A 24,499-nucleotide genomic window follows, 5' to 3' on the forward strand; every position below is an offset into this window, starting at 1 on the left:
CTGCCCCCTCCTCACTAAAGACACCAGTCACAAGTCCGGGTTGTCCCCTGTGCTTCTGAGTGACTGGTTATGATGAGGGTTCCCGTGACCCCCTCCTTGGGCTCAGTCGTTTGCTAGAACAGCTCACAGAACTCAGGGAAACACTCGCATTGACCAGTTTATTATATAATAAAAGCTATGACAAAGGACACAGAGGAAGAGCCAGAGGAAGAGGTACACAGGGCGAGTCTGGAAGAGTCCTGAGCACAGGAGCTTCTGCCCCATGGAGTTGGCGTGCGCTACCCTCCCGGCATGTAGATATTCGTCAACCCACAAGCTCTCTGAACCCCGTGCTGTTAGGACTTTCATGGAGGCTTCATCACGTAGGCCTGATCAAGCATTAACTCCACTGACAGCCCCGCTCCCCTCTCCGGAGTGAAGGAGGTGGGGCTGATCCTGGCTTGGTCTGCCTGGTGACCGGTCCCCATCCAGGAGCCACCTCATTAGAACAAAAGATGCTCCAGGAAATTCCAAGGGATTTAGGAGTTGGGTGTCAGATGCTCCCATCACCCAGGAAATTACAAAGGTCTTAGGAGCTCGGTGTCAGGAGCTGGGATCAGAGACTCCCGTTAGAACGGAAGATGCCCCCAGCACCCCTGATTACAAGGGGAGCTAGGAGCCCATGTCACAAACCGGGGGCAGAGACCAACGTAGGCCTTTCTTCTTATTTCACACCAGGGTCACCTGAGTCCAACTCTGTCCCCCCACACCTCACCTTCGCTCCCCACCACACCATGTGATTTATCTAATGAGCCAAAATCCTAGGCTGTTGAGGTTTTCTTAGGGGAAACCACAGCTCTAGAGCCCAGAGGCGATGGCAGGAAATCTAAAATGGCATGAAGACAAAAAAAGAGACAGAAGAAAAGCAAGAGAGGAAACAATAGGTTTAAAAAAGTCTTGAGAGGGCCTGGCCCACTGGTGTAGTGGTTAAGTTCGTGTGTTCCACTTTGGTGGCCTGGGGTTTGCGGGTTTGGATCCTGGGTGCAGGCCTGCACACTGCTCATCAAGCCATGCTGCTGCAGCATCCTACATAAAATAGAGGAAGATTGGCACAGATGTTAGCTCAGGGCCAATCCTCCTCACCAAAAGAAAAGCATAAGTCCTGAGATACCCTCACTTTCCCTCCCCCACCCAAGACCATAATAACCATTACCATTTGCCCGTGGAACTCATGCCACATACCAGGTAGACACCAGGTGGGCACCAGGGACTTGACACTGGGAAGGCACATGGCCCAGTGGTTACACACATGGACTTTGGCATCAGACCTGTCTATGTTCAGGTCTCAGCTGTACCCCTAGCTGTGTGACTTTGGGCAGATGACAAACCCTCTCTGAGTCTCAGTTTCCTCATCTGTCAACTGATGACAATAAGTACTAACCCCATAAGAACTGTTGCTGGTGGGAAATAGAAAATGCTTTGCTCCGTGCCCAGCACATAGTAAGTGCTCCAGGTATGATTCGAAATACTTCTAAGTATTACTTAGTCTTATGGCTGCCAGCTCCACACCGACCAGCTGTGTGACCTTGGATAAGTTACTTAGCCTCTCTCTGCCTCAGTTTGCTTGTCTGTAAAATGGGGATAATTGTTGTGCTGGATGTCTTCCTCTTGCCCCTCCAGATACGCTCTCCCCCTTTCTCAGTCTGCTCTCTGCCCTGGAGGCTGACCTGGGTGACCTGTGGCCCCTGGCTTCCAGTTGGGTTCAGCCAATGAGAGGCCTGAAAGGAGAGAGGGGCAGAGGTATTTATTCCCCTGGTAAATTAGTCTCCTGTGGCGGCTGTAACACATTGCCACATTTAAGCCACATTAGCGGCTTAAAGCAACATAAGTTTATCATCTTCCAGTTCTGGAGGTCAGAAGTCCAGAATGGGTTTCACTGGGCTCCGGTCAAGGTGTCGGCAGGACCGCGTCCCTTCCTTCATCTCCCAAGTCAGCCACGGCAGGCCGAGGCCTTCTCTCCATGCTCCGTCCTCACGTCTCCTTTTCTGACTCTGACCCGCCTGCCTCCGTCTTCTCAGGACCCTGTGATGACACTGACCTCGCCCTGATAATCCAGGACATTGTCCCGGTCTCCAGACCCTTCACGTAATCACCTGTCTAGGCCCTATGCCATGGCAGGTAACAAATTCACAACATTTGGGGATGAGGATGTGGACATCTTGGGGGTTATTCTACCAGCCACACCTGGTCTCCTCCCTCCTGGGTACCACGAGTCGGCATTAACTCAGTGAAGCCACGCCACAACGCCAGGAAGCTGGTGCAGTTGTTCCTGCCGTCCCCTTTCACAGACGCGGAAAATAAATCTGAAGGCACAGATCCCATCACGGGCAGCCCTCTGCAGACAGCTTTCTGTCTGGTAACTGCCCCCGCCCCACCTTCCGGGCCAGGGTGACAACAGCGTCTGCCCATGGGGAGTTTTACCGCCCCTCGTTGCTTTCCCTGGACCCTCCCAGACCTTTGTGAAGAGCAGGCATATTAGACTCTTTCCAACCCAATTAATACATAGTTGAAAGATTTAAACAGACATTTCACCAAAGAAGTTATACTAATGGCCACTGAGTACGTGGAAAGATGCTCAACATCATTTAGAGAAATGAAAATTATCACCATAATTAGACACCACCACACGTCAACTCCAATGGCTAAAATTAAAAAGCCTGACCATACCAAGGGTTGGCAAAGACGTGGAAGAACTGAAGCTCTCGTATGCTGCTGGTGGGCATGTAAGACGGTACCTCCACTTGGGAAGACACTTTGGTGATTTCTTAAAAGGTGAAGCATACACTCACCAGACAGTCCAACCATCCTGCCCCTAGCTGTTTACCCGAGAGGAATGATGGCGTATGTGCATATAAAGACTTCTGCATGAATGTCCGTACAGCTTTATCTGTGATAGCCATGAACCAGAGTCAGCCAAATTCAGTGAGGGGTGAATTGATAAATTGCAGTATATCCAACAATGAAATAGGACCCAACAATATAAAGGAATGAACTGTTGACACAACAACTTAAATGAATCTCAAAGTAATTAATAATTATGCACAGAGAAGGAGACCATAACCAAAAGGAGTATACTGTATGCTTCCATTTATACAAAGCTCTAGAAAATGCAAACTAGCCTGTGGTGCCAGAAGGCAGATCAGCGGTTGCCTGAAGGGGACCAGAGGGAGGGACTCCCAAGGGGCACGAGGACGCTTGCGGGTGAGCAGTGCCTTGGCTGTCTTGCCTCTGCGATGGTCTCACAGGTGTAGACATACAACAGACTTCTCAAATGGCACGCTTTACGAGGAGTCCCTCTGCCACGTCTGCGCTGGCTTCAGCCCGGGCTGCTGTGGTCAGGACGTGACTCCAGCTGCTCGTTCTTGGGGCCTCCGCTCCAAAGTCCCTTCTAGATCCGCAGAACCTTCTCCTTCATAGCAGTTGTGACATTTTATGATTACGTAGTGTGTGATTATTAGATTCACTTCTGTCTCCCCACCCTACTAGAAGTCTGTTTTGTCCACCAGTGTGTCTGCAAGACCTAGCAGTGTCGGGCACAGAGTAGGGCTGTGTAATCAGGTGAGTGAGTGCCATGGCAGAGAAACTGGAGTGAGAATCCATCCCCGCCCTGTGCCTTCTGGTTGATTATCTACAGACAGAACTAAGACAGGAAATCTTTCAGTATCCACTGAGGGCAGGAGACGTGAATCCAGGCCTGTGAGGAAACTAGTTCAGCATTGAATGCCTAGAATAATAATAGCTTGCAATTATTGAGCACCAACTGTGTACCTGAGACTCTGGACTTCGTGTCTGACTTGCCTGACTTGGCTCGTGCTGTTCATCTGAGGGAGCTGCTGTTTCTCTGATTGACAGATGAGCACATGGAAGGTTCAGAGGGCTGGCGGTGTCTCAGAGTCGCGTGGCTGTTACCTGGTAGCACTGGGACTCCAGCCCCGGGCTTCACAGCTTCAGGGCCCAAGTTCTGCCCCCAAGTGGGTGTGGGAGAAAGATATGGGAAGCAGGCAGTCAAGGGTTACGCATCACCTAGAACGTTCTGCTTTCTGCTAGATTCTTTCCCACATGCTGACTCCTTTAAGGCTCTCAACACCCCTGCGAGATAGAATTTATCATCACCTCTTTCTAGATGAAAAAATGAGTTTTAGTTTCCGGTGGCTGCTGTAACAAGTTACCCCAAACTGGGTAGCTTCACACAGAAATTTATTCTCTCACAGTTCTGGAGGCCAGAAGTCTGCAATCAGTATCACTGGGCTGAGACCAGGGTGCCGGCCGGGCAGCACTGCCTCCGGATGTTAGGGGAGGACCCGCTCCCTGCCTCCTGTGGCCCTGGCTTGCAGCCGCATCACTCTGGTCTCTGCCTCCGTGGTCACACAGCCTTCCCTTCTGTGTGTGAAGTCTCCCTCTGCTTCTGTCCTGTAAGGACCCGTGTGACTGCATTTAAGGTCCAGCTGAACAATCCAGGGTACTCTGCCCACGCGAGAGCCTTAACTCAATCGGGTCTTCAAACACCCTTCTTCCAGAAAGGCCACATTCACAGCTTCCAGGGGTTAAGACCTGGTACCTTTGGGCGGCCATCATTTCACTTGTTATACTGAGGCTGAGAGAAGGGTGAGAAAATGTGTCCATTATCACCCAGCGGGTCAGTTGTGGAACCAGAATAAGAATCCACATCTTCCAGCTCCCAAGGCCATGGCCACTTCAAGAGGTCATCTGCCAGGCGCTGAAGGGACCAGGTGCTGGACCTCCTGGGCCATTCCTGACCCTGCCACTTTCCAGCCACAGGGCCTTGAGTAGGTCACTTAATGTCCCTGAACAGGTTTCTTCCTGTAGACGATCGAGATGTTACCAAAATCCTGGTTGAGATGCTGCAAAGATAAACAGATGTGGTGGAGCTGGCTGAAATGAGGGCCAGGTTGGCCATGGCCTGGAGAGGAGGCAGCTGAGGCTTTGCAGCCCTTCACCACCGCTCACACCTGCCTGTGCAGCATCCTTATTCTTTCCACTCCCTCCGTCCTGTTCACTCCCCCACTCTGTTCTCAGTGCTTCAGCCACACCCCACTTCTTTACACACATTGACGAGTTCCATACTGACGTGTGGGAGATGCTCTTCTTATCCCATTTTCCAGATGAGAAAACTGAGGCCCTGAGACACTGAGTAACTAACCCAGAGAGGGCTGTGTGCTGCCCTGTCTCCTACCACTGCTACCACCCCTGCTCCTCCGGCAGATCACAGCCCCTTAGAAACCTTTCCAGCCCCTTTAGGATGGGGATGGGGCCCCTCCTAAGGGCTCTCCCAGCACCCTGTACTCCCCTCGCTCCAGCACTCACTGCCCTGACTGTAATTGCTTGTTTAATTGTCTGCCTTCTCTGCTCAAGTCTAACCTCTGTGACAGCAGGAAATGAATGCGTCTAGCTTGTTTGTTGATGGATCACCAGAATCTCATATGCACCCAGAAGTGTTCGTTGTATGTATGTATATATGTTTGAATGGATATATAGGTAGATGGGTGAATTGGATGACTGGATGGGAAGGTTAGTGGATATGTGGATACGTGGGTAGGCAAATGATTGGGCAGGTGAATGGATGGGTGAATATTTCGATGGATGGGTGGATATTTCAATGGAGGGATGGACAGACAGATAGGTGGGTAGATGGGTGGATGAGTGGATGAGTCAATAGTCTAACCAGCTATACGAACTCTCACCATCTCCTCTTGTAGCGGCAGTGGGAGCTTAGACTCCATTCTCAGTTCAGCTCAGTCCTCTTGTATTTGGTAGGTGTCCAAACATCTCTATCACAAAGACACAGAAATCTGCCAGGCAAAGTAGTGCTCACTTCTCTGTGCTAGAAAGGACCAAGTACAGAGCCTCAAAGAGGCAGCCAAACTAATAAATATAGCCAGACATTGATGAGCAAGTACCAGGAGCCAGGCAGTGTGTTAAGCAATGCCATTTGTTCAGAAATAGTTGCTGAATGCCAGCTCTGTGCCAGGCACTGTGCTAGGCACTGGGGATCCGCCAGTGAACAAGGGAGACGAGAATGCACGTACTCGTGGAGTTTGTAGTCTGCTGAAGACATGGTCTGGTTTCATCTTAACAATCCTGGGAGGGTGGATGCTGGTGATGTCTCTTTTCACAGAGTGGAAACTCAGTTAAGTAACTTGCCAAAGATTGCAAACCTTGTGGTAACAACCCTGATGGCAAGAGGAGCCGCTGATGTGGACTCAGCCGTTCCCGTGGGCCAGGCACTGCTCTAACTCATTTGCTTCTGACAAGGGCAAGTGCTGTGGTTTTTTTTTATTAAGGTAAAATTCACATAACATAAAATTAACCAGTAATCATTTTAAGGTATACAATTCAGTGGCGTTTAGTACATTCACAGGGTTGTGCAACCAGCACCTCTGTCTAGTTCCAAGATATTTTCATCACCCCAAAGGGAAACCCCATACCTCTTCGCAGTCCCCCTCCCCCAGCCTCTGGCAACCGCTGATCTGCTTTCTGTCTCTATGGATTTGCCTATTCTGGACATTTCATTTAAATGGACTCAGACAATAGTAACCTTTTGTGTCTGGCTTCTTTCACTGAGCATAATGTTTCTAAGGTTCATCCACATTGTAGCATGAGTCAGTGCTTCACTCCTTTTTCTGGGTGAGTAATATTCCATTGTGTGGATAGACCACCATTTGTTTATCCATCTAGCCATGGATGAACATTTGGGTTGTTTCCACTTTTTGGCTGTTGTGAATAGTGCTGCTGTGAACATCTCTGTACAAGTATCTGTTGGAACACAGTTATTCTGGGTAAATACCTAGAGTGGAATTGCTGGGTTATTCTGTGTTTAACTTTTTGAGGAACTGCCCGCCTGTTTTCTACAGCAGCCACAGCATTCTACATTCCAAGCAGGTGCTGTTTTCTCTCTGATTTCCAGAGGAGAAAGCAAAGGCAGTGAGAGGTTAATGAAGTAGTCTAAGGCCACACAGCTTGTAAGTGGCTGAGCGGGGATTCGAACTCAGGCACTCCGACTCCAGAACCCCTGCTCTGAGTTCTTAGACCACACTCCTTCCCATGTAAGTTCCCTGCCGACTCGATTGAGGAGCAAAGTCCCCATACACCTTCTGTATAAAATTCCCCAAGTTCAGGCCACCACGGCTGCCTCACTTCCCGCCCCTTCAGATGGGCACTGCTGGGCAAGGGGGCGGGGATGGGACCCGGCACCCCTTCCCCACACCGCCAAGGCATGGGCGACAGTTATTAATGCCTCCCTGGCAACTGTCCAGCTCCCTTTTTCTGATTATTATTATTTTATTCGGCGAGATTAATGTGCCAGGTCAGAGCGTAATCCAGCCTGTAAGAAGTGATGTGAATAGTCTCCTCAAGATAAATTGCAGGCCTGGAAGAGGTTCACAGCCTTTCCTTGCCTGTCGGGGTGTTCTCCGAGTCCTCATCAATCCTTGTCTGGGCAGAAGAAAAGGACGGGTCTTCATTTGCAGCTGGGGGGGAGGGGGGAAAAGAGCACATCTGTCAGGGACCCCTAATGGTACACAGCACAGATGCTCTTTCCTGCGCCTCCACGCCGTCCGCTGAGAGGGTGGGTTGCTTTTTAATATTATAGTCATTACACTGGAAGGGCTTTTGGTATTGGGGTTTGCTTGAGGGACCTGCAGTCCCTGATGTGTGAGGCTGGGGGAGCCACCAGTTCCCACATGCCTTCCGACACCAGAGGGTCTGTCGGGAATCCTCTCACACCTGGGCCTCCCGGGAGTGCCCTGCTCATGGGCCAGCCAAGATGGGGATGGGGTGAACAATGGCAACCACTGATCTGCCACCTCAGCCCCAAACCATCACACTGGCCAGGTGTCTAGAGCAGCCACTTGTCCTTATAAACCCAGATAACTTATATAACCTGTATGTCTTGGCCCTCCCTGGTCTGGCTCCTCCCACCTTCTCCAACCTCATCACCCAAGACTCTCGCTCTTGTTCCCTCTGGACCAGCCTCTGGTGGCCTCGTGGTCCCCCAGGTGCCTTCCTCCTCGGGCCCTTTGCACTTACTGTTCCCTCCTCCTGGGACAGTTTCCCCCCTATGTTGTTATCCCTGTCTCCTTCCATCATTCAACTCTTGCTCCAATGTCACTCCTCTGAGACCCTGTCACCTCCCTGACCACCCTGTTGACCATGACTGTCCCCAACCTGCATTATCACACTGCCACTTTATTTCCTTCCTAGCGTGCACTAGGATCAGAAATGATCAGAGGGTTCTGTGTTTACTTTCTGTCTCCCACGTTTCAAGCCACGTTTCAAGTGCTTCATAGCCACACATGGCTGGTGGCTAGCGTGTTGGGCAGCACAGATATAGAACATTTCTATCATTGGAGAACATTCTCTTGGACAGCATTGTTCTAGAACATTCTTAGGACAGGGTTTATTCATCCTCCCAATAGTCTGGGTCGCAGGCAGCTGCCATTCTGCCCATCTCTCAGATGGATAAACATAAAAGCAGGCACTTTGAAGAACTCTCCCTTGGATCCCTAGTAAATAGACGCAGCACCACAGAGTAGAAAGAACACTGGCCTTGAGTCAGCAAACCCGGGTTCAAATCCTGGCTCTTGGACTTACTACCTATGCAACCTTGGACACATGACCTCCCGTGACCTCCTGCTTTGGAGCCATCAGCTTCCTCATTTCTAAAATGGTCATTTTTACCCTCTTAAGAAGGTTGAAGGCCAGGCGTCTAGTGGCTGGGTATTGCTAGGACCAGCTGTATCGGAGACAAGGACAGATTTAGCTGAGCTGTTCTCTCCAGAGCACGTGGCATTTGACCAACCTTCTGTCTTTTCCCTAAGAATAGGAAGGAGGAGACCTTTCTATTCCAGAATCCTCTTAACCAACTTCTGGCTCAGCCTGCCCAGCCACAGCCCGGCACAGGAGGTTTCAGCAGGGCAAGGGTCCGTGAGCTCTCAGCCCCAGTGCAGGGGATCAGGGGAGGGCAGACAAAAGAAAGAAAGGTGGGTTTCCTTGACCTGAGAGCCAGGAGGATTCATGAGGCTTTTTGTGCCATTAAAATCCCTCTCTTTTCTGGGCCCTGAAGCCAGCACTCTTGCTCTCAGAGTGGTTTCCCATTGATTAGGTCGTCTTCCTTCCTGGAGGTCTCGCGGCCCCCCTCGCTCCCTCCACTCCGAGCAGGCATCCGTCTAGGCCAGGGCAGGTCTGGGTATCCCAGGCCTCAGCTGCGGCCCCCGCAGCACACCACTCTGTGTACAAGGTGCTGAACTCCTTGAAGAGCAGCTTCCTGCACAGCGGGGCTGGGAGCGGGTCAAGCAGTGGTTCCCAGCGAGGGGGACGTTTGGCAATTTCTGGAGACATTTCTGTTTCTCACAACTAAGAGCGGTTGCTACTGGTATTTAGCAGACTGAGGCCAGGGATGCTGTTCAACATCCTACAACACCCAGGACAGCCTCCGAAGCCAAGAGTTATCCGGCCCCAAATGTCAATAGTGCCAGGGGTGAGAGACCTTGGCAGAGGTTTGTTTTAGGGTCAGCTCCCCTACTGTGTTGGGCTGAATTGTGCCCCTCCCAAAAGTTATATGTATATACCTATATTTTCAATTGCCACCTAACAAATTACCACCAGCTTACAGCTTGAAGAACACCCATTTATTAGTTCCCGTTCTGTGGGTCAGAAGCCAGGCGGGCTTGACTGTGTCCTCTGTGTAGGGTCTCACAGGGTCAAAATCAAAGCGTCAGCCAGACTGGGCTCCTGTCTGGAGGTTCTGGAGAAGAAACTCCTTCCAGGCTCACGCAGGTTGTTGGCAGAATTCAGTTCTGTGTGGTTGTAGGACTGAGGCCCCCATCGTCTTGCCGGCTGTGGACCGAGGATCATGTCCAGCTTCCAGAGACCACGCTCTGCTCCTTTCACGTGGCCTCCTCCATCTTCAAGGCGGAAATGGCGTGCGGAACCCCCCTCCTGCCTCACATCTGTCTGACTTCTCCTTCTGCTTTGAAAGGGCTCGGGCTTAGTCCCACTCAGATAATCTCTCTGTTGATGAACTCAAAATCAACTGATTAGTAACCTTAATTCCATCTGCAGAGTCCCTTTTGTCATCTCACATAACACAATCCAGGTGCGCTCTCTCATCATATCGCGGTCTTGGGGATTCCAGTGGGAAATCTTGGGGTGCACAGCACACTGCCTCAGAAGGTGTTTTGAGGATTCAATTGCACGTCTCATAATACGTAATATATAAAAGTTAGGCTTTTTCCAACAGCTGGATTTTTGTATTGTGGGAACTGTTTAAATTTATTAAGGATTTTTTTAAGGGATTCTTCTAAGGATCTTTGGGACAGCTGTGACTTGTTTAGCCCCTTTTGACACATTGATTCTGTGTTTCTCCAGGACTCAGCTTAGATGCCCCCCACATCCCCTTAAGGCAATGTTAGATCCGCTTGTTTATTTTCCTATGGCCCCCTCCCTCCCAGCGCTTCCCACATTGCTCCATAATTAACCGGATCATTGTCTCCTCCACTGGACCGTAAATTCCCACGGGCAGATGCATATCAGTCTCATTCACTAAGGCAGCCCACCTCTTAAAAAAGTCCTTACAGTGACCCTGTGAGGGGGATGGCCAGGTTTGCCTAATAAACCCATCTTACAGATAAACCTGACGCTCAGGGAGGCTAAACAGCTTGTCACAGGGTCACTGGGCTTGTAGGTGGAAAAGCTAGGACCCAAACCCAGCTCTTGTGCCTTAAGACGTAACCATCAGAACATCAGCTAATATTTCTCAGGTTTCCTTCCGGTTTGTGTGTCCACTGTGCAGAGTACTTTATTTGCATCATTTCCTTTGGTCCTGTCAACAATACTGTGAGATAGGTACTGTCATGATTCCCATTTTACAGATGAGGAAACTAAAAGTCAGAGTCACCCAGGGAAGTCCCCCCGCTGGTGAGCAGGAAGCCAGGGTGGGAGCCGAGCGGGTGCTCTGTCCGCAGCTGGGACTGAAGATGTTGGTCCTTGTCTCATCGTCTGGTTTTGCTGGAACAGAACAGAAAGCCTGCAACAAATATGCTGACCGTTAGCGATATTAATATTACCTAATGTTGGTGTGCTGTGTGCTCTTAAAACAACTTACCTCCCTGTCTGTCATTGCCAGGAAGACTCTAGAGCACATAAGCAAGAGAGATGAGCAAGAAATTGTCTTGTCCTGGAGGCACCGTGGGGTCACGGAAACAGCACAGATTCTGAAATGAAACTTAGGTTCAAATTCCGACGCCGCCCCCTTCTGCCTCTGAGGGTTAACCTCACGGAGCCTCAGTGTCCTCATCTTTCAAATGGACTCCTCGGGACTTAGCTCATAACCCTGCTGTGAGGATTAATTAAGATAACACAGGTCAAGTGCTGCCTCCTGACGTATTGTTATTCTAAAGAAGAGAGAGAGCATTCACAGTTTTCTGTTTATAGTTTAAAGTGAGCAAGAAAGTCAGAATCTAACCAAACTCCAATGGAACACAAAACCATTGACTAAGCTTTGATTCTGGGGCCTTAGGGAGATGTTAATAGGCATTTTATGCAAAGGTGTGCCATGGTCAGATAACTTTGCGAAATGCTTTAAACATTATCCCCACTTCCTCATTAACATGGTAAAGGCTCTGAGAAGTCCTGCAGCCAAGAAACTCATTTCACTTTGTTTTCCCTGACATTTTCCCCCACTTATTAACCATGGAACACCTTTATTGAGGAGCACAGTGTACTGCAGAATCTAGCTCAGGGGTGGTAAACTACTGCCTGTGGACCCAGTGCTTGTTTTTGTAAATAAAGTTTTATCGGAACATAGCCATGCTCCTTCATTTATGTATTGTCTGTGGCTGCTTTCAGGCTGCAATGGCAGAGTTGAGTAGTGGCAACAGAGTCTCTATGATCCACAAAACCTAAAATATTTACTGTCTGGCCCTTTAAGAAAAATTTTGCTAACCTTGGTCAGGAGTTTGAATCCATGCGCATTCGTAAATCCTTCTCATCTGGCCTTTGCAGGAAAGCTTTGTCTGAGGGGGGACTCAGTATTCTGAGCAGACAGACACTTTGGGAAATAGAAAACCTCAAGGGGTGAAATATGGCCAGTGTCTCTGCTGGAAACCAACAGAAGTGAGTGTGGCCAAGCGTCAGTTTTGAGGACTTGACCATTTGAAATCACCAGGCTAATTTGAGTTTTACCCCAAGACAACAGGTGATCACACTCAACCCTAGGATTTGTTCTCTCTTCTCTGCTTGAAGTTTGTAGCCCAGGTGCCCGCTAATCCCTAGAGAAGTGCTGAAGCCAGTGATGGCAAACAGCACAGGAGCTGCCATTTACCAGCCTGTGCCCGTGTCAGGCATCACTAATCAATCACTGCTCTGCTTCACCCAGATTCAGCTTTCTCCATGCGCCATCCAGACAGCCTCTGCCACTCGATGTCGGCACGTAAGATGAAGCCTAAGCCTTTGCCTTCAGTTCTTCCTTGTAAAGAAAATGGAACATTCTGGCCTCCGCAGAGCTCTATGGCTCTCAGCTGATTGGATGAGGCTCACCCAGATTATCGAGGATAATCTCCCTTATTTAAAGTCAACTGAGTGGGGTTATGACTCACACCTAGATTGGCGTTTGATTGCATAACTGGATACTGTAACCTCAACTGAAACATAACACTAACCATCACAATCCCCCAGTAAACAAGATGCCGGCGGTGGGGCTGAGGCTGATGCTGTATTCTGGGGAGTATCCATGAGCCCCAATTTATTGGAATTTTTTAAATAAAAGATGGTTGTTGAGTGTGATCAAAAGTCATTCGATATTTCTCCTTAGAACTGTCAGTATGAAGAACTGCCTTATTAGATTTCCTGTTGCGCCTTGCATTCTCAGAACGAAACCCTCCTGATGGTGATGGAGCATCCTTTTGACTGGCTTCTGGGTTCTGTGTGCTCCTGTTTTACTTAGGATTTTTGCGTCCGCTGTCATCAGTGTTCCTCTCCCTTTGTAGGTGACTTCCCAGAAATTGCTCCTGTCACTTTCACTTACATCTCCTTGGCCACCACTCAGTCATAGTCACTGCCTGGGGAGCTGGGGAGCATCTTCATATAGCTGGGTGCCAGTGGACTTAAGCCAAAGTTAGGACTTTATTTTGAAGGAAGAAGGGGAGAATGGACCAGCAGGCCCCATCCCAGCTTATAGATGACTATAGACTATATACAGACTATAGCTTATAGTACCTGGCTTAAAGAGAGAGATTCGAGGCCCAGCAAGGTGTGTTCATTCACCCAAGGTCACACAGCAAGTCTGTGACACAGATATGACTCGATGATTGGTCTTCCAGATGCCAAGTGAGATGCCCTGAGGACCAACCATAATAATATTAAAAATATTATATGGTAGTATAATAGAGTCGTAACAAATAGCTAATGTGCCCATTACTGTTCTAAATGCTTCACAGACATGAACTAATCCTTACACAGCCCTCTGAGGTAGATACTCTTATTATCCCCACTTTGCAGATAAGGAAACTGAGGCACAGAGAGGGTAAGTGACTTGCCAAGGGCACACAGCTGGGAAGTGGCAGGGCTGGGATTTGAACTCGGGCAGTCTAGTTCCAGAACCCCCTGCTCTGAACCATTACGGAGTCCTCTCTGCCCATCTCTCTCCACCCCCGCCCTCCTGACTCCGTTACCCCAACTCAGATGGCAGCAGCAGCTACTCTCTGTGCTAGGAACAGTGGGAGCGTCTCCCCACCAATCCAGGCACCGCACGCCCTCACCTCCCAGCCCCTCTGGTCCACAACCTCCTCCCTCTGTCCCAGGGGCCCCGCACATCATTTTTTGTTGTTGTTTTGTTTTGTTTTTTTCCCTTCACTCTGTTCCCTGGGAGACATTCAAAGGCTACATTCTGCCCCCAAGGGACGCAGCAGGGCCAGAGCCAGGGCCTGAGCAGAGAGGCCCCCTGGGACGTCCGGAACCCCAGCCTCCACTGGGGGGGGTTGGGGGAGAGGCCTTTGCGTTATTTATTTATTTATCCAGTCAGTCCTGCTCACCTCCACACCCCTCAAGCTGTTGTTCCCCACTGGGGAAGATGAAAAACGGCTTCAGACAATGGAGGACAAGGCTCGCCACATGGCCCCCGCAGTTTAATTTCCTTTAATTCATTTTATATTGAACCGAATGATACTGTTTGTTTTTAATGGCAAACCCTCAGCACGGAGGAGGGGCGGCCGGGCCTCCTCCTGGGGAAATTAGGAACACAGCTGCTATTTAAACTCTCCCTCTGGCCCCCTCCCCTAGCCCTGGGCTTTTGGAAATCACTTTTCACGTTGAAAGATGATACCTTTCACGGCTCAGATGCTGGCAGTGGATAGCCCTGGCCTGCCTCCACCCCGGCTGCAGCCAGCCCCTCTTAGGGTGGCTGCCCCATCCCAAGGCCCACCCTCCTCTGGGAATAGCTGGATACACAGGAACGTGCCTGTTGTGGGTGCCCCTGCTCCACTGCCCATCACTGGTCAGCCTGGGCAGGCACCTGGCTCCAGCAGGAGCCATCCCCTGCCCTCTCCCAGGAGCCGAGGGACGGACACAGAGCTGGGGTGCCTTCCTTCGGTCCGCACCTGGGAGCAGCATCGAGGGCCAGTCTACATTTTAGTCAGGTCCCCAGGTGATTCACGCGCACGGAGAAGCGCACGTCAGGAGGAGAGGTCCTTCTGGACCCGCTGTGATGTGGCCTGGTGGTACCGCACTCCTTTGTGATGTGGCCTGGTGGTCCAGTGCTCTTTTGAAGCCTGAGATAACCCAGAATCCTTCCAAAGCAAGGTCCCTCGGGGCTTAGGTGGGCCGGTGTCAGTTTCAGTTCCTTGCAAGCCAAGAGAACTTGAATGCACACACCGGCCCCCTGACAGAGGCTGGAGGGATTGGCAAAGCTTTGGCCTGCTTATGGCTTTGGGAGGGGCCAAACCCCAATAATTAATGTGCAGTTTGAACATTCCAGAGGCCCCTGCAATCCCTCACAGTCTGGGCTACACCCCTGCCCTCTCGTTCACAGACTGATAGACCCAGAAAGATCTTACTCTGTAGATGAGAAAACCAAGGCCCAGAAGTTACTGGTTCCAGGTCACATGATTTATCCCTTCATATAGTCATTCTGAACGTATTTCTTGGACATCGACAGAGTGCCAGACCCCATGCTAGGCATGGGCGCGACCCAGACCCAGAACTTTCAAGCTCAAAGCTCACAGTACGATGGGGCGGCAGACAGGGAAGCAGTAAGCCCAAGGCCCTCTTGGGAAAAGGGAGAAAGAGCACCTAACCCAGCCCCCAGCAGTCTTCCCAGATAAGGGGGCCTCGGGACTGCGTTTAAAGGATGGGTGGGAGTTAGCCAGGCAAAGCCAAGCCCAAAAGGCATGCCAGGGAGAAGGGACAGCCAGAGCCGTAGCACAGAGGTGGGGAACAGTTTGGCATGTGCATTTTTCCAGAGAACTGTTGAGCATCTCCTCCCACTGGACTCTAAACTCCAGGAGGGCAAGGATGACAGCAGCCAAGCCCGTGCTTAGGCATGGGGACACACAGAAGGTATGCAGTGACTCTGGAAGGAACAGAGGAGTGCGTGTACATGGCTGGTGTGAATTTGCATACAGGGCAAGGCAGGGAGGTGCCCCCACGCCCCGCCCCGCGCTGCCCACCCCCCCAGTCCTTGGTTCTCAGGCCCCCCCTGCCCTGCCTCTCCAAGCCCCATCATGGGTATGTGGCGGCCACCCCTTCTCTGGGTTGTGCGGGCCTTCATTAGCCAGCTAAGTGGGGATTATTTTGCTCTTCTCCAGCTAAATGGTTAGGGAGGCAGCCAGGCTCCATGAGGTGGCCTCCAAGGCGTCCACATCGCCTCCTCCCTTCCAGGGGGCCCTGGAGTGGCGCAGGGTTTTCTGTAGTTGGCTTACACTGCTGCGGGCGGGGCTGTCCTGCTCTCGTATTTCCCCCAGAAGTTCCCTAGGGGGAAGAAGGGGGCTTGGAACTGAGATTTGGCTCAAGGGAGCCCCGCAGCTTAGACTTCTCAACTTTCAGCCTGTCAAAGGGTTCCAGAGTCACCTGGAAAGAGTTTGCTCTGGGGGGCAGGCGGATCCCAGTTGGAACCCTCCTCCTGCCATTTCCGTCCATGTCGCCTCTGCCCAGTCACCTTCCCGCTCCGCTCCGGGCCTCAGTTTCCTCATCTGTAAAAAAGGAGGTGACGCTGTTTACTTCTAAGGGTTTTAGGGGAGATTTGAGGTGAGCTAGAAAAGAAATTGAAACAACACAGTAGAAGTGCCTTCAGCAGTTCCTGACACGTCCTCCCTCATGACCCTCACGGGGCAGGACTCTGCTGGAGGTCGGAGGTAAAGCCAGGCCCTGCTGCTCCGCGGCTGAGAGCCCTCCAAGCCTCGGCAGATTTCTGGCTCTTCCTCAAGACCCAGAAGGGCCAAGGTCAGACCTCAAATGGGCCAGAGAAGGATAGAGATGTCCCACTTCCTAATTACCTACGCGTGCCCAGCCCTGGCCGGGTCTGAGCGGCTGGGTTTGAAGCTGGCTTTGCCACCAGCTGTGTATCCTTGGGTAAGCGAGTTCACAGCTTCGGGCTCCCATGGCCACATCTGTGTCTGAGACTGACAGATCGTATTACCCAGCTCAAGGAGGAGCAAATGAGGTCATGGATCTGGAAGGCCTAGCAGAGTTTTCCGTGCCTGCTGACTCTTTGCTGTGAGGATAAGACCTTGCCTGCCTTCAAGGGGCTGATGGAAAGGTTGAGGAGAGACACACAAAAGAACAAGGAGAGGACCCCTGGAACAGAGACATATCCTGCGGTCCCTGGCCCATTGCAGCCCCATGACACTCTGTGCTGAGGGACAGCAGAAAGAATGCGCAGGGCAGCCCGATGGCAGTGGCGAGGAGGGGCGCGTCTCTGTTCCCTCATGGGCTAGACCAGTTGCTGCAGGCCCCTGGGCTTGGTATCACCTAGAGCAGCCTTGTCCCCACACTAGGGAAGGGGCGGGGTTCCTGCGGCCTGACTTCTGTGTCCAGGGTGCTGCCTATTGGGAGAGGAGCAGCCATCATCCCCTGGTTTCCACGCAGTGCTGTAATCTTGAAGCCACTAGAGGGGAAGGAGTCTTTGAGCACTTGCCTGGCCCTCGCCTCTCTTTCCTGCCTGACATCCATCCGTCCCTTGCCAGATGTTTTGAACTTCTCTCGGTCACCAACCCCCCCGCCGCCAGTCATGCTCGTGTTCCGTCACCTCCGGGCCTTTGCAGTGGCTGTTCTCTCTTCTGGGAACACTCTCCCTGGCCCCCAGCCCCGTGTGGCTGACCCCTAATCGCCCCCAGGTCTCTGTTTACACTTCAGCTCCCCTGGGAATGCCTGGACCTAACCCTGGCCCCAGTTGGGGCTGAGCGACTTGCCTTTGCGCTGCCTGCCACAGCCCCAGGGTCATTTCTGTTTTGCTTGCCTAGTGTGATGGTGTGGTTGCTGGCTCGTCTCTCCCGCTGGACTTTAAGCTTGGCGAGCGCTGAACCAGGTCTCTCGTGTGTTTCCTTTTATCCTGAGCACAGTACAGAGCACACTGTAGGTACTCAAAACACATCGGCTGAACTAGGGAACTCCTTGAGAGTGTTGCAAAGGCCTGTTTTCTCCGGAGCAGGCTGTGGGCAGTCAGTGAGAGGGCCTACACACAGGCAGGTTCCATTGCAGCTGCTCCCCTTGTTCGCCATGGGACCTTGGGTGGGTCCGTAGGCTTCTCTAAGCCTCAGTTTCCTCATCTGTAGAACAGGGATAGTAATCATACCGATGTGGAAGTTAATCAGGATCGTGCCTGTGCGTGAAGGCTTCCAGTCACTGCGGCTCCGTAAGTGGTTGCCATGATGATTTATTCTCCAGTGAAAAAGCTAAGTCAGCAGAGGAGAGGCGGCCCTGGAAGGCAGGACACTAGCCCTCGCTCTCGTCCTTCCCTAGGAGTAAATGATGATAATATTGTCATTGCAGCATTGCAGAGTGATCACTGCGCACAGACTGCATGCCAAGAACTGGCCTAGACACTTTACATTCATCTATCCACCCATTCGTTCTTTCAACTAGTAGTTTTTGTTTTTGTTTTTGTTTTTTTATTGAGTTAATGTTAGGTTACAATCTTGTGTGATTTCAGTTGTACATTAATGTTTGTCATTCGTGTTGTAGGTGCACCACTTCACCCTTTGTGCCCACCCCCCACCCCACCTTTCCCCTGGTAGCCACTAATCTGTTTTCTTTGTCCACATTTTTAAATTCCTCATATGAGTGGAATCATACAGAGATTATCCTTCTCTAACTGGCTTATTTCATTTAACATAATTCCCTCAAGGTCCATCCATGTTATTGCAAATGGAATGATTTTGTTCTGTTTTGCAGCTGAGTAGTATTCCATTGTATATATGTACCACATCTTCTTTATCCATTCGTCTGTTGATGGGCACTTAGGTTGCTTCCACGTCTTGGCTATCGTAAATAATGCTGCAATGAACATTGGGGTGCATAGGACTTTTGGAAATGCTGACTTCAGGCTCTTTGGATAAATACCCAGTAGTGGGATGGCTGGATCGTATGGTAGTTCTATTTTTAATTTTTTGAGGAATCTCCATACTGTTTTCCATAGTGGCTACACCAGTTTGCATTCCCACCAGCAGTGTATGAGGGTTCCTTTTTCTCCACAACCTCTCCAACATTTGTTACTATTAGAGTTAGATATTTTTGTCATTCTAATGGGTGTAAGGTAATATCTTAGTGTAGTTTTGATTTGCATTTCCCTGATTATCAGCGATGATGAGCATCTTTTCATGTGCCTATTGGCCACCCGTATATCTTCTTTGGAGAAATGTCCGTTCATGTCTCCAGCCCATTTTTTGATTGGGTTGTTTGATTTTTTGTTGTTGAGTTGTGAGAGTTCTTTATATATTATGGATATTAAGCCTTTGTCAGATATATGACTTGCAAATATTTTTTCCCAGTTAGTGGGTTGATTTTTTGTTTCAATCCCGTTTTCATTTGCCTTGAAGAAGCTCTTTAGTCTGATGAAGTCCCATTTGTTTATTCTTTCTATTGTTTCCCTTCTCTGAGAAGATATGGTGTCCAAAAAGGTCCTTTTAATACTGATGTCCAAGAGTGTACTGCCTACGTTTTCTTCCAGAAGCCTTATGGTTTCAGGTCTCACCTTTAGGTCTTTGATCCATTTTGAGTTTATTTTGGTGAATGGTGAAAAAGAATGGTTGATTTTCATTCTTTTACATGTAGCTTTCCAGTTTTCCCAGCACCATTTGTTGAAAAGACTTTCTTTTCTCCAATGTATGCCCTCAGCTCCTTTGTCGAAGATAAGCTGTCCATAGATGTGTGGTTTTATTTCTGGGCTTTCAATTCTGTTCCATTGATCTGTGCGCCTGTTTTTGTACCAGTACCATGCTGTTTTGATTACTGTCGCTTTGTAGTATGTTTTGAAGTCAGGGATTGTGATGCTTCCCATTTTGTTCTTTTTTCTCAGGATTGCTTTAGCAATTCGGGGTCTTTTGTTGCCCCATATAAATTTTAGGATTCTTTGTTCTAATTCTGTAAAGAATGTCATTGGGATTCCGATTGGGATGGCGTTGAATCTGTAGATTGCTTTAGGTAGAACGGACATTTTATTCTTCCAATCCATGTGCATGGAATGTCTTTCCATCTCCTTATGTCGTCATCCAATTCTCTCAGAAAGGCCTTGTAATTTTCATTATATAGGTGCTTCACTTCCTTAACAACTAGTAGTTTGTTTTTTTTTTTTTTGAGGAAGATTAGCCATGACATAACTACTGCCAATCCTCCTCTTTTTGCTGAGGAAGACTGGCCCTGAGCTAACATCTGTGCCCATCTTCTTCTACTTTATACGTGGGACGCCTACCACAGCATGGTTTTTGCCAAGCGGTACCACGTCCGCACCCGGGATCCGAACTGGCGAACCCTGGGCTGCCGAGAAGCAGAATGGGCGCACTTAACTGCTGCGCCACTAGGCCGGCCCCCTCAACTAGTATTTTTTTTGACCACCCACTCTGTACTAGGTCTACCTACCCTGTACTAGGTCCTAGGGATACAGCAGTGAATAAGACACAGTATCCGCTTTCAAGAGACTTACAGAAATAAGATAGTGAAATAAATAAGCAGTAAGTCAGGTGGAGAAAAATAAAACAAAATGTGCGGTGGGCGCTGCTCTCTTAAACAGGGTGATCAGGGAAGGCCTCACTGAGAAGGTGCAAAGACTTGAAAGAAGCAAGCAAGTGCACCATGCAGATATCTGGGGAAGAGTATTCCAGGCAAGGGAGATAGCATGTGCAAAGGCCCTGGGGTGGAAGCGTGCTTGGCAAATTCAAGGAGCAGCAAGTCAGTATGACTGGAGAAGAATGGGGGCAGGGCCAGCTTCATGGGTGTGCAAGCTGGTGTGCAGAAGGACCCTACACTTGGTTTAATGGTCTACTGCTGCTGTCTTGAAGTTCTTAATTTTTTAACAAGAGGCCTCGCATTTTCATTTTCCACTGGGCATCATAAATTATGTAGCTGGCCCTGCTGGTAGGAGATACAGCCAGAGAGGCGGCAGAGGACCACAGCACCAGCGACCGCTCCCAGCCCCAGGCATGCTTTCTGGCCTTCTCCCATCCTGCCATAGAGCCTTCAGAGAGAGGCTTTAGACTAAGATTCTCTGACCGTTGGATGCTGATGCTGTGCTTGTGGCAGTGGGAACTATCTTCCCTAGATTCGTTTCCTATTGCTGCTGGAACAAATGACCACAAACTTAGTGGTTTAAAACAACACGAATTTATTATCTTATCGTTCTAGAGGTTAGAAGTCCAAAATTAGCATCAGGGAGCAAAAGTCCAAGTGTCTGCGGGGCAGGTTCTTCTGGAGGCTGTCGGGGAGGATCTGTTCGCTTGCTTCTAGAAGCTTCCCGTGTTCTGTGGCTTGCGGCCCCTTCCTCCATCTTCAAAGCACGTCTCTCCAACCTCTGCCTCCTTCACTCTGACCCTCCAGCGTCCCTCTGATAAAGGCTTTTGTGATTACATTGCCCCCCAATAATCCAGGATAATCCCCCCATCACAGAATTCGTGATCATACCTGCACAGGCACAAAGTTCCCTTTGCCGCGTAAGGTACCACATTCACAGCTTCCCAGCATTAGGACTGGACATCGTTGGGTGCCATTATTCAGCCTGCCACATCCCCCCTTTGCAGATGAGGAAACTGAGGCCCAGCGAGGCGATGTGACTTGGGCAAAGTCACCCTCCCAGCAGAAGGACACACCTGCAATTGGGGCCCATGTCTGTCTAGTTCCTGTCATGGACTCTAGACCCCCCAGAAGGAGGCACGTTCTGCCCATCTGTGTTCCTGCCTCCGTTGCAGCTAACCGTCAGCGCTCCAGGAGGTGGACAGGCCTGACAGTTGCACCCCAGAGTGTTTGCACCTAAGAGGTGGCTGGCGTGAGGACAGATGAGCGCATTCATCCACCTGGGACTGGGACAGAGGGCAGAGGCCACTTTTCTGTGGCTAACAGGGCCCCAGGCCACTTCGGGCTTAATCATCAACACCTTGTAATTAGGCGTCTCCTGGGTCCTGGGGAGCAGGGCTCTGTTTGTAAGGAAGCTCCTCGTATGCGTGCGTGTTGCTGGGCCACGTGGCCTGGGCCCTTCCTGTTCATGGGGCTGAGGCTCTTAAATCAAGGGAACCACAGCCCATGAAACTGGGCACCTGGCTGCTGCTGTTGAGGGCAGGTCTCTCCTCGCAGCCTGGTCACTCCTGTGGGGCCTCAGCCCGGCCCCAAGGACTCTCTGTCACCTGGCCCCTTGGGCCACAGTACTAGAGGCTGACCCCAGCTGTCAGCATGCTTTCTGGCCTCCTCCTCATCCTGGGCCTGGAACCCAGAAGAGCACAGAGAGGACCTTTGTAGGAAATGGGGGGTGGAGGGGGGGCAGGGAGAAGGTGACAGGTGTCTTCACTGCCTCTGGTCTTTAATACTGAGTGTCCAGTTAGCAGAGGCAGGATGTCGTGGTGGGTAAGAGCATCTGTGCTGACGTCAGACTTGAATTCAAATTCTCCGCCTCTTATGAGCATTGTGATCTTAGGCAAAATGATGAACTTCTCTGAAACCGAGCCTCAGTTTCCTCCATCTATAAATTGGGGGTACTAATTTGCCCTCTGCCTTATAGGGTTGTTTTAGTCGATTTAAAATGTGGGCACATTTTCTGCTTGTGGCTTTTTTTTAGTAACACCTGTAAGGTATTAAAAGATAATAACAACAAATACTCATACACCCAGCTTAAAAAGTAGGAAATTAGGGGCTGGTCCAATGGCATAGTGGTTAAGTTCACACACTCCGCTCCAGGCTTCGCAGGTTCAGATCCCAGGTATGGACCTACACAGTGTTCATCAAGCCATGCTGTTGGAGCATCCCCCATACAAAATAGAGGAGGATTGGCACAGATGTTAGGACAATCTCACTCAAGCAAAAAGAGGAGGATTGGCAGCAGATGTTAGATCAGGGCCAGTCTTCCTCACCAAAAAAAAAGGAAAAAGAAAAAGACAATTAGTAGTGTCTTAGAAGCTCCCTGTGCACGTTTCCTGGGTTCCATCCATCTTCCTCCCTCTTTGCCCATAAGAAACTGTGGGATTTTTGTGGTTACCATCCCCTCATTTTCCTTGTGTCTGCTTTTTTGTAGTTTTATATCTCCTTCCCTGCAGAACTATTAGTAAAGACCAGAGCAGGCATAAGCACTCATAACCTCCCTTCCATAGTTACTTTCTTACCAACAAGCACCTCCTCCCCTCTCCTCTCTGGTACCAAGGACACTGCTAGTCGGGAAACCGCAACGTCGAGCTTGTCAGTACTGTAGTAAACGTAGAAATAATAGGCTCTGAGTGAGCACCAGAGGGACTTCACGGCGAGTCAAGTAGTTGGACCACGAGGCTCAGACTTCCTAGAAAGTACGGAATAAGCCCAAGCTTTATACTCAAACAAACCTGGGCTTGGACATCAGCACTGCCCACCAGCCTGAGCCAACAATTCTTTGCACTCACCCCAAAAATATTTATTGAGTGTCTACTGTATGATAGGTACTGCATAGGTGTGGGGATGCGACAGATAGGGTCCCTGCTTTCATTTAGCTGGGGAGATCACCATTAAACAAACATACAAACATAAAACTGTAAATTATGATAAGCACTGGGCAGAAAAGAGAACAGAAATACATGGAAGACTCATTTAGGGAAATGGGAAGGGTTTTCTCTGTGGAAATGGTATTTGAGCTGAAACTTGTACTTCCTTGCCATCTGACTTTGGCTAAAATAAAGTCAGTTTTCTCATCGGCAAAATGGAGCTGGAACTTACCCCCTCGCACCTTTGCCCTTGGTAATAGGCCCTGACTCACTGCTTGGCTCAGCTCATCGCAGCCACTCAGTAAATGTCACTCTCCTCCCTCCCTGTGGGCCCCGGCAGTGTCTGTCGCTGGAGATCTGCTGAGGAGCTGTGTGAGCAGTTAGTAAGTGATGGAGAACCTGTTGCCGGCAGTGAGCTGTGGAGCCCTCTACCTCTAAGAGTCTCACTGGCCCCTCTCTGACTGTCTGATGGCTTGACCCTGGGGGAGGGAGGGAGGGGATATTGTTCACCATCTTCGGGAAGGCTTCATCTTTTTCTGGAGAAGGTGGTGTGGAGTCATAGAAAGGCTGTGCCGTGGAATCAAATCCCAGCTCTGCAGGAAGTCACTTCCCCTCTCGGAGCCCCGTTCTCATCCGCAGACGAGTCCCGATAATACCTCTCCGGTGGGTTTGTCATGTGGAACAGAGACTTTTAATATAAAGTGCTCAACACATCGCGGGCACCGGCCAAGCGTGGTCCTGATCACTGTTCCCATCAGAGCAGAGAGGAGCTGTGACAAAGGGGCGGAGGTGTTGGGGACAGCTAGGGGACGAAGGGGAGAGTCAGAGGGCTCACGTGGGAAGGAGGCAGACGGTAGCTCTGCCCTTCGCCTCAGGGACCTCCTTTGTCCGCGGAGGCCGAGGAGGCGCGGGCTCGGGGTCGGGACCCGCGCGGGGCGCCCGGAGGCGGCGGCGCGCAGCCCGGGGAGGCCCGGGACGCGGGGCTGTGACCTCATCGGCCGGCGCCGTCCCGCGGGGCCATGAGATCATGAGATGCCGGCGCTCGCCGCGGAGTCGATTTGTTGGGAGCGCGGGGACAGCCGGCAGCCCGCCGCGGTGATCTCATCGGGGCCCCCGGGGAGGAGGAGGCAGGCGGCCCCGCCCGCCCGCGCCGCCCAAAGGAGGGGGGGGGGCATGGCCGCCGCCGGCCGGTGACGTCACCGGCAGCGCCGGTTGCCAGGTTACGCGCAGCCGCGGGCTCTGGCCCCGCCCCCGCCAGGCTCTGGCCCCGCCCCCCACCTGCCGCGGGCTCGGCCTGGCTCCAT

The 24,499-nt window shown here is 50.7% G+C and overlaps 1 protein-coding gene and 1 long non-coding RNA gene across 7 annotated transcripts in view; one reads left to right on the plus strand and one right to left on the minus strand.

The window, feature by feature from the left end:
• RNFT2 (ring finger protein, transmembrane 2) overlaps nucleotides 1–24,499 on the plus strand; it is a 65,130-nt gene that overhangs the window by 17,479 nt on the left and 23,152 nt on the right. The window contains exon 8 of one of the 6 annotated variants that reach the window (XM_070516145.1): nucleotides 1,884–12,420. The exons of the other annotated variants lie outside the window; for them this stretch is intronic. Within the exon in view, the coding sequence (XP_070372246.1) occupies nucleotides 1,884–2,087 (204 nt within the window). The 3' untranslated portion in view covers nucleotides 2,088–12,420. Of the gene's footprint in view, nucleotides 1–1,883; nucleotides 12,421–24,499 lie in introns of those variants that run through there. 6 annotated transcript variants of the gene reach the window in all.
• LOC123288057 (uncharacterized) lies at nucleotides 20,826–24,346 on the minus strand. Its single transcript, XR_006531554.2, has 3 exons — nucleotides 23,706–24,346; nucleotides 22,848–23,017; nucleotides 20,826–22,589 (listed from the first exon to the last, which is right to left on the minus strand). It is a non-coding gene; the product is annotated as an uncharacterized lncRNA (long non-coding RNA).

The sequence above is a fragment of the Equus asinus genome, chromosome 8, assembly GCF_041296235.1.
Source record: "Equus asinus isolate D_3611 breed Donkey chromosome 8, EquAss-T2T_v2, whole genome shotgun sequence".
NCBI classification, from domain to species: Eukaryota; Metazoa; Chordata; class Mammalia; order Perissodactyla; family Equidae; genus Equus; species Equus asinus.